Source organism: Papio anubis, chromosome 18, assembly GCF_008728515.1.
Source record: "Papio anubis isolate 15944 chromosome 18, Panubis1.0, whole genome shotgun sequence".
NCBI lineage: Eukaryota > Metazoa > Chordata > Mammalia > Primates > Cercopithecidae > Papio > Papio anubis.
Genome location: NC_044993.1, coordinates 63013288 through 63030215, shown reverse-complemented (window position 1 = coordinate 63030215; position 16928 = coordinate 63013288). Strand labels below are relative to the sequence as shown.

The 16928-nt window shown below is 46.8% G+C and overlaps 1 protein-coding gene across 11 annotated transcripts in view; it reads left to right on the top strand.

The window, feature by feature from the left end:
* The first annotated feature begins 599 nt into the window (after positions 1-599).
* CLEC16A (C-type lectin domain containing 16A) overlaps positions 600-16928 on the top strand; it is a 237813-nt gene continuing 221484 nt past the window's right edge. For 8 of the 11 annotated variants that reach the window (XM_017953179.2, XM_009195987.2, XM_009195985.2 and 5 more), the window contains exons 1-2: positions 650-909; positions 13511-13639. In XM_017953179.2, coding sequence (XP_017808668.1) covers positions 830-909; positions 13511-13639 — 209 coding nt within the window. In that variant the 5' untranslated portion in view covers positions 650-829. Of the gene's footprint in view, positions 910-13510; positions 13640-16928 lie in introns of those variants that run through there. The other 3 variants (XM_003916534.4, XM_031658479.1, XM_009195991.4) reach the window with 3 other exon arrangements.

The following is a 16928-nucleotide window of genomic DNA, read 5'->3' as shown; positions in this document are numbered from 1 at the left end:
GCCCTGCCTCGCCTTAACAGATGACATTCCACCACAAAAGAAGTGAAAATGGCAGGTCCTTGCCTTAAGCGATGATAGGATCTTGTGAAATTCCTTTTCCTGGCTCATCCTGGCTCCGAAAGCTCCCCCACTAAGCACCTTGTGACCCCTACTCCTGCTCGCCAGAGAACAACCCCCCTTTGACTGTAATTTTCCTTTACCTACCCAAATCCTAAAAAACGGCCCCACCCTTATCTCCCTTCGCTAACTCTCTTTTCGGATTCAGCCCGCCTGCACCCAGGTGATTAAAAAAGCTTTATTGCTCACACACGGCCTGTTTGGTGGTCTCTTCACACGGACGTGCATGACAAATACTACTCTTATTCTTATTATAAACCTAATAATTGTTACTATGTGGTGACTTTCCTTGACCCACCTTCGCCGATTCCCTCTCCGGTACTGCGCCTAAAGCTTCCAATTCCCGCCCACCGGGGCGATTCTCCAGGTCGCTCCTCCTCCCGCCCCGCCTTTTCTGGATGGCCGTAGGCCCGCAGTTGCGCGATGCACGCAGGGCCTTGTAGTCCCGTTGCGGAGTCCTGTCGCCCAAGGCCTCGCGGAAGAACTGTATTTCCCAGCACCCCACGCGGCGGCGGCCGTAAAGCGCGGTGGTCGAACGGCCGGTTCCGGCTGAATGTCAGTGCCGGGCTGTGGGCCGGGAAGGAAGGCGGCTGGTGGTTCCTCCACCTCCTACGCCGCCGCATCCTCCGCTTGCGCTGCCGCCGCGGGCGCTGGGCCGCTCGGCTGGTCGGGCATGAGACCGTGAGACGAGAGACGGGTCGGGGCCGCCGACATGTTTGGCCGCTCGCGGAGCTGGGTGGGCGGGGGCCATGGCAAGTCTTCCCGCAACATCCACTCCTTGGACCACCTCAAGTGAGTGTGGGGGGCGTAGCGGGAGGCCGCGGGGTTGGACAGGGGGACGGGGGCTCCGAGTTCCGGGTCCGGGCTCTAGGAGGCGTGAGAGCGGCGGCGGCGAAGGGCGCCCGGGGAAGCCCGTATGGTGGTTAAGAGCGAGGGCTCAGGAGTCAGGGCGCCTGGGATCGAACCCTGACCCCGTCGCTCTTGGCTGTGTGACCTTGGACGAGTCGCTTAGTTTCTGAGTCTCAGTATCCCCACCTGTAAAGCGAGAGAATGCGATTTCAGTTTATGGACACAGACTTTGTTCTTGACGGTGTCCAGCAAGTTTCCTGGCGGGGTGCATCTTAAGCTGAACAGCTTACGGGTCCGTGGTCTGGGTCCTGGAGTCGGGCAGATCTGGGTCCGAATCTATCTATGTGAATTTAGGCCTCAGGTTCCCCACTTGCAAAATGGGTAGAGTGACAGCACCTGCTTCCTGCCGTTGTGTTGAGGGTTGGTTGGATAAGAGAATGAACGTTAAGCTCAGAACAAGTACAATTGCTCAATAAACGGCATTAATTATTATAAAAGAACAGATTATTTTCCGAGAGGAGTCTAAGCTGGAGGCATGCACGCTGAGACCCAGGATTTTGGGGCGAATGGGGAGGATGGGGAAAAATAGATACCTCTGAGAAGGGAATGACTCTACAGCTCTGGGGGAGAACTAATGGCAAATAGGGTCTTGGGACCAGGAGTGCACAGAAATTAAGAGGCTGGCTTTGCAGCCACACCTGCATTCAAATCCTGACACCACCACTTACTGGCTGTGTGACCTTGGGCAAATTACTTCACCTCTCTGAGCCTCCAGATCCCCAATCTGCAGATGGCCAGTAGTGGTGGCTGTGTTTATTATCAGCTCAGCAAGGCCTTCCCAGACCACCCTACCTAACATGCTCCCCCCATCCCAATTCCTATCCATCGCATCTTTCTTTCTCTTGCTTTCATTGAGTGCTTCTCCACTCTCTGCAATTATTCTGTATTTTTTATTTATACTTACTTTCTGTGTCCTATTAAACTGGCACTTCAGAGACTGCTTGGTTTGCTCAAAGTTGTATTCCCAGCATCTAGTACTGCTCTCTGCCTACTTAAAGAGTAGAAAAATGAATGGTTGAATTGGGGAGAGGTGAAGAGCATGCAGGCCAAGACCCGGGATTTGGGGGCAGGTGTGGAGGATGATGAAAAATAGAGATCTCTGTGAAGGGGAAGGCTTTCGGGAGGGAAATGGCGGGGATGCTGAAGAGGGGAGTAGACAAGCCTTCAGTGTCAAGAAATAGGCAGGTTTGCAGAGGGAGATCCTGAGACTACTAATTGGAAAGGAGGAGGATAGGGTTAGGTATATGGTGGGAAGTAGTGGAAGGGAGACGGGGCTGTGGAAAGGATTGGTGGGAGGGAATTAGATAGGGACTTCTCATGTGTCCCCCGGAGTGGGGTAGGGGTAGTGGCAGGGCCGCGGTTCTCAGCTGTGACCTTTCTAGCATGGAGCAGCATTTAGTAAAACGTTTGTGAGTCTTGAAGAGTGGGATCAGGAGGGTTCAGTATGTGATGAGGGGCACTTTTAGAGCAGGAGGTGGTGAGAGAAGACAAAGGGAGGAAAGAGGCCCAGGACAAGGATGGGGTGGGTAGGGAGGCAGGGATCTTAGATGGGAGGGCAGCTGGCCGGGAAAGGGAGTGGTTGAAGGATTTCAGGAATTTATCGAGTGGGCGGAGGTGGCTGAGGAGGGGAGGGGAGTTGTCCAGAGGAGGTTGGGCTTCCTGCCAGCATCCAGGTACCTGCAGGCTCTCACCTAACTCTGCTTAACTCTAGCCCTTTGAAATTACCTTAATTTATTAATATATCGAATGCGTTATTCTGTACCAGGTACTTGCTAAGGACTTCCTGTGTGTTATTTCCATTTGTCCTCACAAGTCTGTGAGTTACAGGAACCTTTATTGTTTCTGTTTTACAGAAATGGAAACTAAGGTTCAAGGGGCTTCAGTGACTTGCCCCAAGGTGTCAGCAGCTGAAGGGTGGCAGAGGCAGGATTTAACTCCCGAGCTTGTGCTCATTATACTGTCTTTCTGAGTAAAACTTCCCAATAAGTCTGTTTGAGGACACTTTTGACTTGGCCGAGTGTCATCGCCAGTGGGGCATCTTTGCCAGCCAGCAGAGAATGGTAAACGGTCTCTGGTTCCTTTGCAGTATCCTGGGAACTGCCTGGGTTCATTGTTTAGATCACATGTCTATGGGATGCTTCTTTGGAAACCCGAGTTGCCTGCCCTGAATCGGGCAGATCAGCTTAATCCATATTACAACTGCAAGAACCTGAGATTTTTGTATTGGTGAGGGGGTTAGAAGATCCCCCAGTGACTTGGAAAAGAGTGCTGTAAACAGCCAGTGCCCACCCAGGGGCTTGTGCCACTCTGCATTTGGCTCTGTTAGTAAACATCTTGGGTCTTGCGTACAGAACAGCTCATTCCCTGAGGAAGTTTGCAGGCTGGTGGGGGAGACAGCCGTAGAGCCAGTGACTGTACAGTGTGACAAGTGCTGGGATCACCATGGGCCCAGGGTTCTATGGGAACGCTTCTTGGGAGCTTTCTGGAGGAGGCAACACCAGCATGGGTTCTCCAAGAACGAGCTGAAGCCACCACGGTGGGCAGCAGGTGCGGGAGGCGGAACACTGTGACCAGGACCCTGGGGGTTTTGTGGCATGTCCAGGTGGGGGCTGATAGCTGTGGGAAACAAGGCTGGAAGGAGAAAGGTGCTTGGGATTTATCTGACACTTCGGGTGACCAAGCGTCCTGGTTTGCCTGGGCTGAGGGGTTTTCCAGGATATGGGACTTTCAGTGCTAAAACTGGGAAAGTCCCAGACAAACTAGTATAAACTGATCACCCTATCAGTGACAAGTGACAGTTCCTAATACACTCTTGCCTTGACCTGGGCGGTATGGATGGAGAGGAAAAGTTTAAGATAGTTGAAAGAATTTATTTATTTATTTATTTATTTATTTATTTATTTATTTATTTAACACACAAGGCATCTGGAAACCCTCCTCTTTTTTTTTTTTTTTTTTTTTTGGAGATGAAGTCTCGCTCTGGAGTGGAGTACGGTGGCACAATCTCGGCTCACTGCAAGCTCCGACTCCTGGGTTCATGCCATTCTCCTGCCTCAGCTTCCTGGGTAGCTGGGACTATAGGTGCCCGCCACCATGCCCAGCTAATTTTTTTGTATTTTTAGTGGAGACACGGTTTCACCATGTTAGCCAGGATGATCTTGATCTCCAGGCCTTGTGATCCACCCGCCTCAACCTCCCAAAGTGCTGGGATTACAGGCGTGAGCCACTGCGCCCAGCCCAGACTTTACTTTTTTAGAACAGTTTGAGATTTACAGAAAGATTGAGAAGATAGCACAGAGAGCTGGAAACTGTTTTTAGCTTCATTATTCTTTGTAATGCTCCCAGCTTGCAAACTGGAAAGGAATTTTCCTGTTAGGGTTTTACTTTTGCTAAATGGTAGAAAACTTCATACCTATGGTCTCTGTCTACTGAACTGAGTTAGTGATTTAGCTCAGGTAGATTGAAGTAGTCGAGAGGTTATTTGCTACACACCATGGATGGTTTGTTGTCCAGATTAGTGGCAAGGCTGTGACATTGACTGACAAATGTCCACCACCAAGCAGAAGCCTGAGTAATGGAATCATTTGATTGCTACTGAAGCATCATCTTTACCAGGGACTGCAAGTCTACAGCTGGTAGAACTTGGTTGTTTTTGTGTTGTGGCCTTATTCTGGTCCTCTTTGTGTGGGGGTCAAGATTTTTGGTTCCAAGTGACAGAAACCAGCTAGAATTGCCTTCAGCCCCAAATGGATTGAATAGCTCCCGTCACTGAATGGTCTGTCCCGGCTAAACCATGGCTGAATCTAGGTGTTTGGAGCCATCAGAAATCGGCCTCTTTCCACCTCTCAGCTCTACCTTTTTCCTGTTGGTGTCATTTTCAGGCAGGCTGCAGGCTTACATCGTATCAGCTTAGCACTCCTGGGGGAAAAGAGAGCTTCTTTTCTTAATATTGCCAGCAGAAGTCCAGAATTGAGTATCTCTGGACCAACGAGGTCTCATGCCACCCCTGAGCTGTCACTCTGGCCAGAGGTATAGAGGGGCTGTGATTGGCCATTCCTCACTCATTCCCTTCCCTAGAGCAAGAGTGGGATGAGCTCCACTCAAGCTAGTGGAAGAGAATGAGAGAAAAGGGTGGTTTCCCATGGGAGAATCAGGGGATACTGCCCAAAGAAGGCAGGGAATGGATCCATGGCAGGTTGACAGATGCACACCTACTCTTGGTGTATTCAAGTTTTGGATAAGGTGGCACTGACAGTGTTAGAGAGCTTGGGGTACAATATTGGTGTGTTGATTTTCTTTTCTTTTCTTTTCTTTTCTTTTTTTTTTTTTTTTTTTTGAGATGAGTCTCGCTCTGTCGCCCAGGCTCTAGTGCAGTGACGTCATCTCGGCTCACTGCAAGCTCTGCCTCCCGGGTTCACGCCATTCTCCTGCCTCAGCCTCCCAAGTAGCTGGGACTACAGGCGCCCGCCACCTCTCCTGGCTAATTTTTTTATATTTTTAGTAGAGTCGGGGTTTCACCATGTTAGCCAGGATGGTCTCGATTTCCTGACCTCAGGATCCAACCACCTCAGCCTCCCAAAGTGCTGGGATTACAGGTGTGAGCCACCACGCCCGGCCTTTGATTTTCTTAACATATCATCTTCACTACGTCACACATTATGAGTCCTAGGCACCCACTGTGTCATGTCTAAGTTCTTCCAGGCCTTCAGGATGCTCCAGACTCTGTTCCCACCATGTAGTTTGGGAGCACAGGGAGCCAGGAACACCCAGCACAGGCAGATGCTGTTTAAATGGAGACCTACGAGGTGAGTGGTTGTTATCAGGCAGCGGGGTGTCAAGCGAAAGGAAGGATGTTTGAGGCAGAGGAAAAGGCAGTTGAGAAAGCCTGGTGGGGCAAGGGGAGCAGCGCACGTTGGCAGAACTGAGGTGGTTCAGCAGTTCAGCAGGGGAGTGTTCGTTGGGCGAAGAGGTGAGGACCCAAGCTCATAGCCATACTTGGGAGAGTCTCCAGAGGCCAGTTCCCCTGGGGCCTTGTAAATCACCTTAAGGAATTCAGACTACGAGTGAGAACAGGAGGGAACCACTGAAGGTTTTTTAACCACAGAAAGGCTGTTGTCTGGCTGAAGCTGGCAGAGTGTATTGGAGGAGGGGCAGACTGGAGGTGAGTGTCCACGGGGTGGGGGTGGGGTGGGACGCTGCTGCCGTCCCCTGGTGAGTTATAGTAGCAGCTGCTGTCACCCAGGCATATCTCCCATTGGTGGTCCACTCACACACACACCTCGCTTGCCCACTTGAGCTCCTCTGCTCTTTTCTTCCTGCCCATCCAAATCCCTAGCTCTATCCCCAAAATGCCAGTTCTTCCCTAAAAATTGCCCTGGTGACTTCGGCCAACAAGAGTTTTGCTGTCTGCTCTAACTTCTCTTGTGCCTGCTCACACTGTCCCACACAGTTAACACATCATTATATACTTCTCATTGCCAAAGAGTGGCTCAGCTGTTAGCTTTACATTTTAAAAACTTTCATCCCAGCCTTGAGTTAGGCCCTCTGGAAGCTGGCTGGGGTTCAGACCTTGTCTTCCTTTGTTACATATCTTTTTGTTACTTTCTCCAAATTTGAACATAAGCATCATGAAAGCCTATATGGCTTGTTCAGCTGGGTACTGTGGGATGCCAGCACAGGACCTGGCAGATAGTAAGCAATCAACAAATATTTGTCACAGGATGAACGAGAGGCAGACCTCTGTTTTCAGAAAAGGCCAGTCTTTTTCCCAACAACTGCTTGTTCTTCCCAGTTTTGGTCACAGCACCTGTGCCAGAGCTGTGACTTTCTCTAGGGCTAAAAGCTCTGACTACACCCTACATATCCCCGGCCCAGCCTCACTCGCTGGCCCTGTTTGACATCTTTGGGGGATGATTCACCAGGGGAAGCACCACCTGTGAACACCTTCTCTCATCCTCCAGCCTGATTCCACCCTGCCTGAAGCTTCTCCTCATCCTGCTGGCCAGAAGGCTGAACTCTGACCAGATGGTGGTTTTCAGGGCACAGTGGGACACACTGGGGAACGTCTGCAGTGCCTCTGCCCAAGTGCTGGAAAGGCCAGACAGACACAGGCTCTGTGTCCCCCATCCCTGTACCACACCTGAGACATTGTTATTTGGAGCTGTGTGGACATTGAGGGGTAAATTTCTAACCCCCAGACCTCCCATCATTCTGCTTATCCTTTCTCACGCCCCAGCTTGCAAATATACCTTTCAAAATCTTGAAAGAGGAGCATCCTAATAATACCATTTTATGGTGCAAGGCATAACACTTGCAGAAAATGCTGTCACTGAAATGAACTTGGACTTAGTATTTCTGTCTCTGCAATGGACTGAATTCCTAGTTTTTGAAGGGGATGGGGCTTTATTAACTGCAGTGGTTTAACTTGTGAAATCAGTGACTCCCTTGAGAAAGCAGAGGCTCTTGAGGCGGGATTTGTTTACGTCCATCCTCCTTGGTGATGCACCTCGAGTGTGTTGGTTGCAGTTTCTCTTCTCCAGGCATTTCAAACTCTGAAGCTCATCTGTCGGTGGAGAGTTAGCTAACGGGCAAAGCTCCGATATTGAGACTGCATCTGCAGAGCTCCTGTTGGGAATATGAGAATTTTGGCTCTTTTCCAGACAAGTGGGAGTAAGAGGACTTTATAAGGACTTTCTGTAAGATCTGATAATATTTTCATGCTTTTTGGTTTATCTATTGGGTGTTTTTAAAATTTATTTTTTTTGTTTTGTTTTGTATGTTAGGCATTCATAACCTCATGTAAATTCTTGGCCAATATAATTGTTGCTTACTTCATTGTTTGCATTTTTGTAGTCCTAGAAGGGTTATAATCATGGGGTCTGGAGTTCAGCCTGCCTGGTTCTAACCTAGGCACCTCCTGTGCTGCACCAGGGCCCTGGGCAGGTGCCTCAGCTCCCAGAGCATCATCCCCAGAGGGTCGATTGTTTCCGGGATTAAACGAAGCACTCAGAGACTGGCAGTAATATTAAACCAAGCACTCAGAGACTGGCAGTAATAGGAAGCTTCCACTGTTTTACTGAGGTAGATACATAGTTTGAGAAAAAACATTATCATTGTAACAGTGGTTATCCTTGTAAGAGAAACATTTTAATTTGCTGCCATTAAGTAGCAAGGTAATTCTTCTGTCTTTTGAAACTTTTCTGAGATAAGGACACAGCTTTGCACACAAAGATGATCATAGCAACATTGTTATCACTCAAACAATTAGGAATCCTAATGCCCTTGGAAAGAGTTGCTACTGTGCTTGTCCTTTCAATGGCATACTGTGTAGCCATTACAGATGTTTGCAAACAGTTGTCAATAACCAAAAAAAGTGCCTTTGTTTTAGCTGAGGTGTGGAAAAAGATTGGCATGGAAATGGATAATGCAACATGACCTCAACTATGTCAATATCCATAGTAAAGAAAAAGACCCAAGGAAAGAGATCACAACTCCAGCAGCAGAGTCATCTCTAGGCGCCATGGTTGTCATTTCTCTTTCATTGTTGTCAAAGTTTCTGACGTCTCTAAAGTGAATGTTATGTTTAGAATCAGAAGGTTATTAAAATGGGCCAGGTGGGCTGGCTCATGCCTGTAATCCCAGCACTTTAGGAAGCCGAGGTAGGCAGATCACTTGAGGTCTGGAGTTCAAGATCAGCCTGGCCAACATGGCTAAACCTCATCTCTACTAAAAGTAGTGCGTGGTGGCCTGTGCCTATAATCCCAGCTACCTGGGAAGCTGAGGCAGGAGAATCATTTGAACCTAGGAGGTGGAGGCTGCAGTGAGCCAGGATCACACCACTGCACTCCAGCCTGGCAACAGAGAGAGACTCCTCAAAAAATGACAACAACAACAAAAAGTTATTAAAATGTTTATCTCTCTGAGGTGGTTGAATTACCTGATCTTCCAAAGCCCTGGAATTAGATAGAGCATTAAAACATTAAATCTTAATCCATTCAGCCTTTTCCTCTATTACATTCAAGCGAATGTATATTGAGAATCTCTTCCTCAAATGTTGTGTAAAACAGTGTGCTAGGGCATTGTGGGACAGAAAGATGAGCAAGGTGAAGGTGTAACCCCCATTGAGCCTTGGAGCTTGAAATCTAGTGGGTATTTCCATATACCATTAAAAGACATTTAGAAAATGAATATTTCAAACAATATCATTTACAATAGCATTAAAAAAATATCAACTACCTGGGAACAAATCTAACAAAAGATCTGCAAGACTCCTGTCAAGTAAGTGTGGAAAGAAATGCTGTAAATATCAGAATGTTACACTCTTGTAAATATGTCAGTTCTCTCCAAATTTAGCCATAGATGTAGGGCAAGTCTAAGGAAATTTTAGCAGGTATTTTTGTGGAAATGAAGAAGGTGATTTTTAAATGTATATGGAAATTAAAAGGTCCAAGAATAGCCAATATAATATTGAAAAACAGAAGGAAAAAAGTAGGAAGACTTAATTACCACATGGCAAGATTTACTGTAAAACTGCAGTAATCATACAGTGTGGTCTTGATACGAGGATAGACAAATAGATCAATGATACTGGAGTATCCAGAACGAGACCCACACAGGTGGTCACCTGATTAATGACAGTGGTGGCGCTGGAGTGCACTAGAGAAGTGAGGGCCTTTTCTGTAAATGGTGCTGAGTCAAGTAGATTTCCATATAGAAAAAATTAATTTTGGCTAATACCTCATATCATACACAGAAATCAGTTCCAGATGTACTCAAAGTCAAAATGTGAAGAGTAAGACAATAACTGTTAGAAGAAAACAGCATTTCCCTATAACCTTGGGGTAGGTAAGAACCTCTTAAGCTTGATACAAGAAACATCATCCAAGGAAAAGATTGATAAATTGAACTACATTAAAATTAAGAACTTCTGCTCATCCAAAGACCAGTATAAAGAGAGCGAAAAGGTAAGCCACCATCAGAGAAAGTATTTGCAATATGTATCTCCAGTAAAGGATTTGTGGTCAGAGTATATAAAGAACCCCACCAAACAAGCAAGAAAAAGCCACACAGCCTCATTTTAAAAATAGGCAAAAGACTTGCACAGGCATCTCACAAAAGAAGATATTCAAACACTCCATAAACATATATGAACGGGCACCCAGCTTCGTTAGTGCGGGAAAGCCCCCATGCAACATCATCACATATCCAGCAGATGGCGCCACCGACCAGGGCAAAGAACGCCAAATATTCAGCGGCCAAGAAAGAAACGGAGTTCTCAGACCCTGCTTCCGGGCCACAGGGCTGTGGGCGAGCTACTGAACGTCCCCAAACCTCACTTGCTGTCTTGGCCTGTGCAGTGGCAACAGTGTGCACATCTTCAGGTTACTGTGAGTCTGTAGGTCACATGAAGCCCTCGCAGAGAACCAGGCACGTGAGGGTTCCTAGAATCTTCTTTTCAGGACTTACTGCCCTGCCCTCTCTGCCTGTAAGGGCCTTCTGGTAGTTACTAGGACTTTTTCCTGAAGAAATTATTTAATGAGGGCAACAATAACAATAACTAGCACTTGTATCATACATAGTAACTGCCAGGTTAGTTATCTGTTATCTCCCAACACCACCAAAATAGGTAAAGTATTTAGATAAAGTATTTAGGTTCCACTGCTGTTTACATTTTACGGGTGAGATAACTGAGGTGCACAGAGAAAAAGTAACTTGCTCAGGATCACCCAGCTAATAAGTGATGGAGGTGTGCTCAGACCCAGGCATTCCAGTGTCTGTGATTAACTCATATGTTCTAATTATACCAGTGTTTGTAATTGACCATATACTCTAGTGCCTCTCAGGAAATACCAGACTTTCTCTACTTCCTGACCTCTTCACCATAGCTCTGCACTGTCTCTTGCCGTGTCTGGCATTTGGATCCCTGGCTATGTTCAGTCGTGTATGCTTTCATCTAAGTTATGTTCACAAAGACCATCCCCTGCCCCATTCAGCATTTATTGAACACCTGCTGTGTATCAGATGTTTGGAGTACATTGGGGTCACCAAGATGAATAAGGTGATGGTGCTGACCTTGAGGAACTCAGGTCTAGTAAGGGAGGCAGATCTTTGCAAATGAGGGTGGGCTGTGCAGTAGCAAATATGTGTGGGTACAGAGGTGCCAGTGAGGAGGGAACAAATGAATCCACCTGGGACGGGGCATAGGGAAAGTTTTACCAAGAGAGGCCTGAGCTGGGTTTTGAAATATAAGTAAGAGTTTACTGGTTGACAAGGACAGCAAGGGCATTCTAAGCAGAAAGTCCCATCAGTTGAAGTCATGTGGTCCTAAAGAATTTAAAATTTCCTCGCCTTGTTCGGGATCTTCAGAGCAGACCCACTCACCTAAGCCACCACCTTCCTTTGACCAGGAGTATGATGTGTGATGCTAATAGATGTGCACAGAAGAGAGGAGGGAGGATCTGCCCTTCCCCCACATTGCCAACAATGCATTGTCACTGGCAGGGTGTCAGGCACATAGGGGCCTGCGTGGGGACTGTCACTGATGGCCACAGCTGGAGTGGTACAGTGACTGTCAAACTTCAGTGGGATTGGGGCCCTGCACCAAAAGTCCAATTCAGTGGGTCTGGGACAACTTACAAAGGTGATTCTGATGCAAGATGCCTGGGAACTGCAATTTGGAAAACTCTGCTCTTTGAAATTCTTGGGGAAGATGCCCTTGAGGTAAGATGAAGATGTAGATTTAGGAGCGGGTCCTCCAACAATTCATCCCAGGGTGGTTCAAGTGCTGTTTGATTTACCTAATTACAGAGGGAAACTGGGCCTATGCCGCCACCTGCATCCTTGTTGGTAGATTTGGGTACAAATGGTTGAGGATTTGTGTTTTTTTGAGGGTTCTTCTAATTACTGCATATTAAAAATTGCATGCAATTTCTAATTAATAAATTAAATGCTTGATTATACTAGGTCTTTAAAGCATAACAGTAACAGTATCAATAAATAAACCCCAGTATCTTTAAATAGCAGATTGTTCTTTATTGTTTCATCTTCAAGCTGCTTCCTCTTTATCTCTTACCCGTTTTTAGAGATTGTAAATGGGACAGTCCTATCTAGCCCTTTCCTTCCTTGCTCTCACCAGACCCCCAGCCCTGTAAACTGAAGTTGGCCATCAGAGAAATCAGGAGAGGAGGGGACTTTTCCTGAGTTGCTTCTTCTTGGTGTCTGCTTTTCCTTTTCAAGCCTTAGCTCCCTTGACAGGTGAAGTTACCTGGGATTGTGGGCCCTGGAGAAGCTGTCTTAAAAGCTGTACCTGGTGGCACTCCCGGGGCCTCCAGCCAGACTTCTAGTCCTTGCACTGCTCAGGACTGGCCTCGGTGATTCTTTTGGTCTTTCCCACCAGTAAAGAGGCGGTGAGGACTGGATGGTGTCTACCTGTCTCTGCTCCAGCACCTGTCATTCAGGTCTGTTTGGGTAGATGAAGTACAGCACCATAGCCTCTCCAGCCCATTTGTTTGTTTGTTTGTTTATTTAGAGTCTCACTCTGTCACCCAGGCGGAGTGCAATGGTGCGATCTGGGCTCACTGCAACCTCCACCTCCCGGGTTCAAGCAATTCTCCCTGCCTCAGCTTCTGGAGTAGCTGGGATTACAGACTTCTGCCACCACATCCAGCTAATTTTTGTATTTTTAGTAGAGATGGGGTTTCACCATGTTGGCCAGGCTGGTCTTGAACTCCTGACCTCAGGTGATCCACCCGCCTCAGCCTCCTAAAGTGCTGGGATTACAGGCATGAGCCACTGCTCCCAGCCAGTCCATTTAACTCAGTGAATTTAACAGTCTGTTCTCAGCAGATAAGACCATTGCCCTTGGCCTGCAAACCACCCAGATCATTTGAGCCATAAGTTCTGATGGGCACACTGCACTTGAGAGGGACTGCGAGCATTCCAAAGGGAATTGCATGTGAATTTTGTCCCAGCAACTGCTCTGGGACCCAGCCTTCCTAAGCTGTGGCTCCATCTCTCTAAACCTCATTAGCCTGGCTGCAGGTCCCGTGTTAGGCATCCAGCCTGAGCTGTATGTCCCCACTTGCTCTGAAGGCATCAACATCATGGGGAGCATGTGAAATAGGTGGCTACTTGCTCTTCTCTCAGTCCTGCTGAATCCGAATCTCCCAGGGGGCCCCAGGAGCCCCCACTTGATTCAGTTCTCCTGGTGATTCTCTTGCACACTGCAGTTTGAGAATAGCTGACTTCAAGGGTTTGACGATTTTCTTGTCTCAGTCCGGGTTGGTGTGTCCTTGGTTTAACCCTTCAAAGCTTTGTCTGCTATTTTTCTTGGGTTGTGAGTTACATCTAATCTGAATGGGAAATTGCATTACCGAAACCTGAGAAAGCATTGCTGTATTGTCTCCAAAATATTGCTAATGGTCGTTGAACTTGGCTTGCATTTCAGTTGGTAACCTTTCATTTCCTTTTCTCTCATTTCTCTCAGGTATCTCTACCACGTTTTGACCAAAAACACCACAGTCACAGAACAGAACCGGAACCTGCTAGTGGAGACCATCCGCTCCATCACCGAGATCCTGATCTGGGGAGATCAAAATGACAGTTCTGTATTTGAGTAAGGGTTTCTAATGATTGCTGTTTTTTAAATTATTCTTCTTTGAATGTTTTTCTAAATGTATACCATGAGTCATTCCGGATGATGTCAGGATTTGACGCTAATTTGATCTTGCCCAGATATCTATCTCTGTCTAGCTGTAAAAAAAAGTGCCCTTGAAACACTATAGAAATGCAAGCCAAAAATGGGGAAGTTATGGAAATGAGTGTCTCTAGAAAACCTGAAAGTGTCATGGGTAATTTTCCTCCAGGTTGTGTCTGATTATTTTCCCAAAGGAAGGAGAACATGTCTGGTGGTTAGATTTGACATGAACAGAAGGCCTGTGCCCTGGGGGAGTCACAGTTACCATGTTTACTGATGACCAGGCACAGGGCTGAGCTCCTGATGAGACAATCCAGCTAAGTTTCCCACCCACCCCGTGGTAGAGGCCCAGTTGGTGTCCCCTTTTTTGCTCAAGGTCACATAGCTGATTAGCGGTGGAAAGGCGACACACACCCAGAATCTGTGAGGGGTTCCCCCAACTCTCCTACTTCCTAGGTGAGCAGTCCTCAGCCAGGCTCTTCATCTCCCTAAGCCTCAGTTTCTTTACCTTTAAAGGAGAGGGAAGAAGTTCTCTTTGTCCAGTGCCTGGTACAGGAATAAATGATAGCAGATGATAAAGCCAGATATGCCTCACTGGACAGTTAAAAAGCAAGGGCTGCCAGGCGCAGTGGCTCACCCCTGTAATCCCAGTGCTTTGGGAAGCTGAGGCAGGAGGATCGCTTGAGCCCAGGAGTTCGAGACCAGCCTGGACAACATAGGGAGACCCTGTCTCTATGTATAATTTAAAAATTAGTCATGCATGGTTGTGTGTGCCTCTGGTCCCAGCTACTCATAAGGTTGAGGTGGGAGGGTTGCCTGAGCTCAGGAGGTCCAGGCTGCAGTGAGCCATGATCTTGCCACTGCACTCCAGCCTGGATGATAGAGTGAGACCATGTCTCCAAAAAAAAAAAAAAAAAGCAAGGGCTGTTAACTGTGAACTACCTCCCTAATAGTTCTGCCTTGATGTCTTAGTGCAGAAGGATTTGGGACTGGGTTATGACAACCACCAAACACGGGGTGGGTGGGTGGGTGGGTGTGTGTGTGTGTGTGTGTATTATAAATATTGAGGCCACTTTTAAAACTCATTTTTGGAAAGTAAAGGTGTTCTATTTTTAACCTGACTTCTCGTTAGATATCCTAGTAAGAAGGATATTACCCTTTCATAGATTCAGACAGAATTAGGCAGCACTGAGCAAGTTCCTGAATATAGGTTCAAGATAGGTTTATATTTGCATCAGTAAGGTTATCCAATAAAGCTACTTGTGGAGATGCAAACTCTTGAAAATGCAAACCTGTAAACACTGGATGTGATCTCCAAAGCAAAACATGTAATGAAGTTGTGTTTATACACGGAACTAGCTTCCTTTAAGGATACATGGGGAATTTTGTTTTGTTTTTTGAGATGGAGTCTTGCTGTGTTGTCCAGGCTGGAGTGCAGTGGCACCATCCCGGCTCACTGCAGCCACTGCCTCCCAGGTTCAAGCGATTCTCCTGCCTCAGCCTCCTGAGTAGTTGGGATTACAGGCATCCACCACCATGTAGGGCTAATTTTTGTATTTTTAGTAGAGACGGTGTTTTGCCATGTTGGCCAGGCTGGTCTCAAACTCCTGACCTCGGGTGATCCGCCCATCTCGGGCTCCCAAAGTGCTGGGATTACAGGCTTGAGCCACCATGCCTAGCCGGATTTTTTTTTTTTTTTTTAATATCTTGTTGGAAATGAGAAAGACCTCTGGGTTAAAGATTAGAAACTGCCCCTGCTTGACTGGAATGGACTTATTTTTTTTTTAGAGACAGGGTCTTGCTGTGTTGCCCGGACTGGTCTCAAACTCCTGGGCTTGAACGATTCTCCCTCCTCAGCCTCCCAGTGTGCTGGGATTACAGGCGTGAGCTACTGCACCCTGCCTAGAATGGACTTTCTTAGTCCATCTGTCATCTTAGAACAGCTGCTGAGCTCTTGGAGTCCCCATGATTCTTAAACAGCTATCCAACAAAGTCCCTAAGAAAATTTTGTTTTTATTGCATTTTAAAATTTTGGAGTGATTTTAGATTTATAAAAAAGTTGCAAAGATAGTACAGAAAGTTCCCATTGTAAGTGTCTTACATTACTAGGGTGCACTGGGCAAAACTAAGAAACTGACCTTGGTACAGTATTATTGAGTCAACTTCAGCCCCCATTTGGATTTTGCCAGCTTTTCATTAATATCCTCTTTCTGTCCTGGGGTCCCATCCGTGTTCCTACAGTACATTTGGTTGTCATATCTCCCGTCTGCTCTGTTCCGTGACTCTTTTTGAGTCTTCTGTTGTTTTTACGACCCTGAAAGTTTTGAGAAATGCTGGCCAGGTCTCCTGTGGAATGTCCCCCAATCTGGGTTTGGGGGAAATCATGTTTTTCTCATGACTAAACTGGGGGTTAAGGGGAAGTAAGCTGTAGGGGTAAAGTGCCCCTCTCATGCCATTATCACAGGGCACTCACAATGTCCACATGACATCCTGGTGATGTTACCTTTATCACCTGGTTAAGGTGCTGTCTGCCAGGTTTCTCTACTATAAAACTACTCTTTTCTCCTTTCCCCACACTGTTCTTTAGAAGTGAGTCACCAAGTCTACCCCACCTTTTCATGATGAGGGGGTGGGGGTTAAGTTCTACCTTCTAGAAGGGGGCAGTATCTACGTATATTATTTGAAATTCTTCTGCATGGAAAGTTCATCTCTTCTGTCTCGTTTATTTATGCTGTCATTTGCTTATATTAATATGGACTCATGGATATTTATTTATACTTTGGGCTGTAATTCAGTGTAATTCAATATGTTGTCATTTTGTTGCTCAAGTTGTTTCAGCTTTGGCTATGAGGAGCTCTTTCAGGCTGGTTATTGTGTCCCCTTGATATGCTCTGTTCTTTTTGATTTTTGAGCACTTATTACTTCCTGGTACTATAAGATGCTCCAATCCTACAATCACCCTTTTTTTCCAACGAGTTGCCCACTCCCTTGTGGAGTTTTAAAAAATCTGGATTCATGGATTTTATGCTAGAACTACTGAGTCAATCCCTGGGGCAAGATCTAGGTACAGGCATTTTAACAAGCTCCCAAGTTGGTCACAGTGCGGCAGTGAGTTTGCTGGTGACCCTTAGGAGTCACTGATGTATGTAACTTGAACCAAAGGTGGACAAAATAGGCCACATGACAGAAATACTCTGGAGGTCAACAT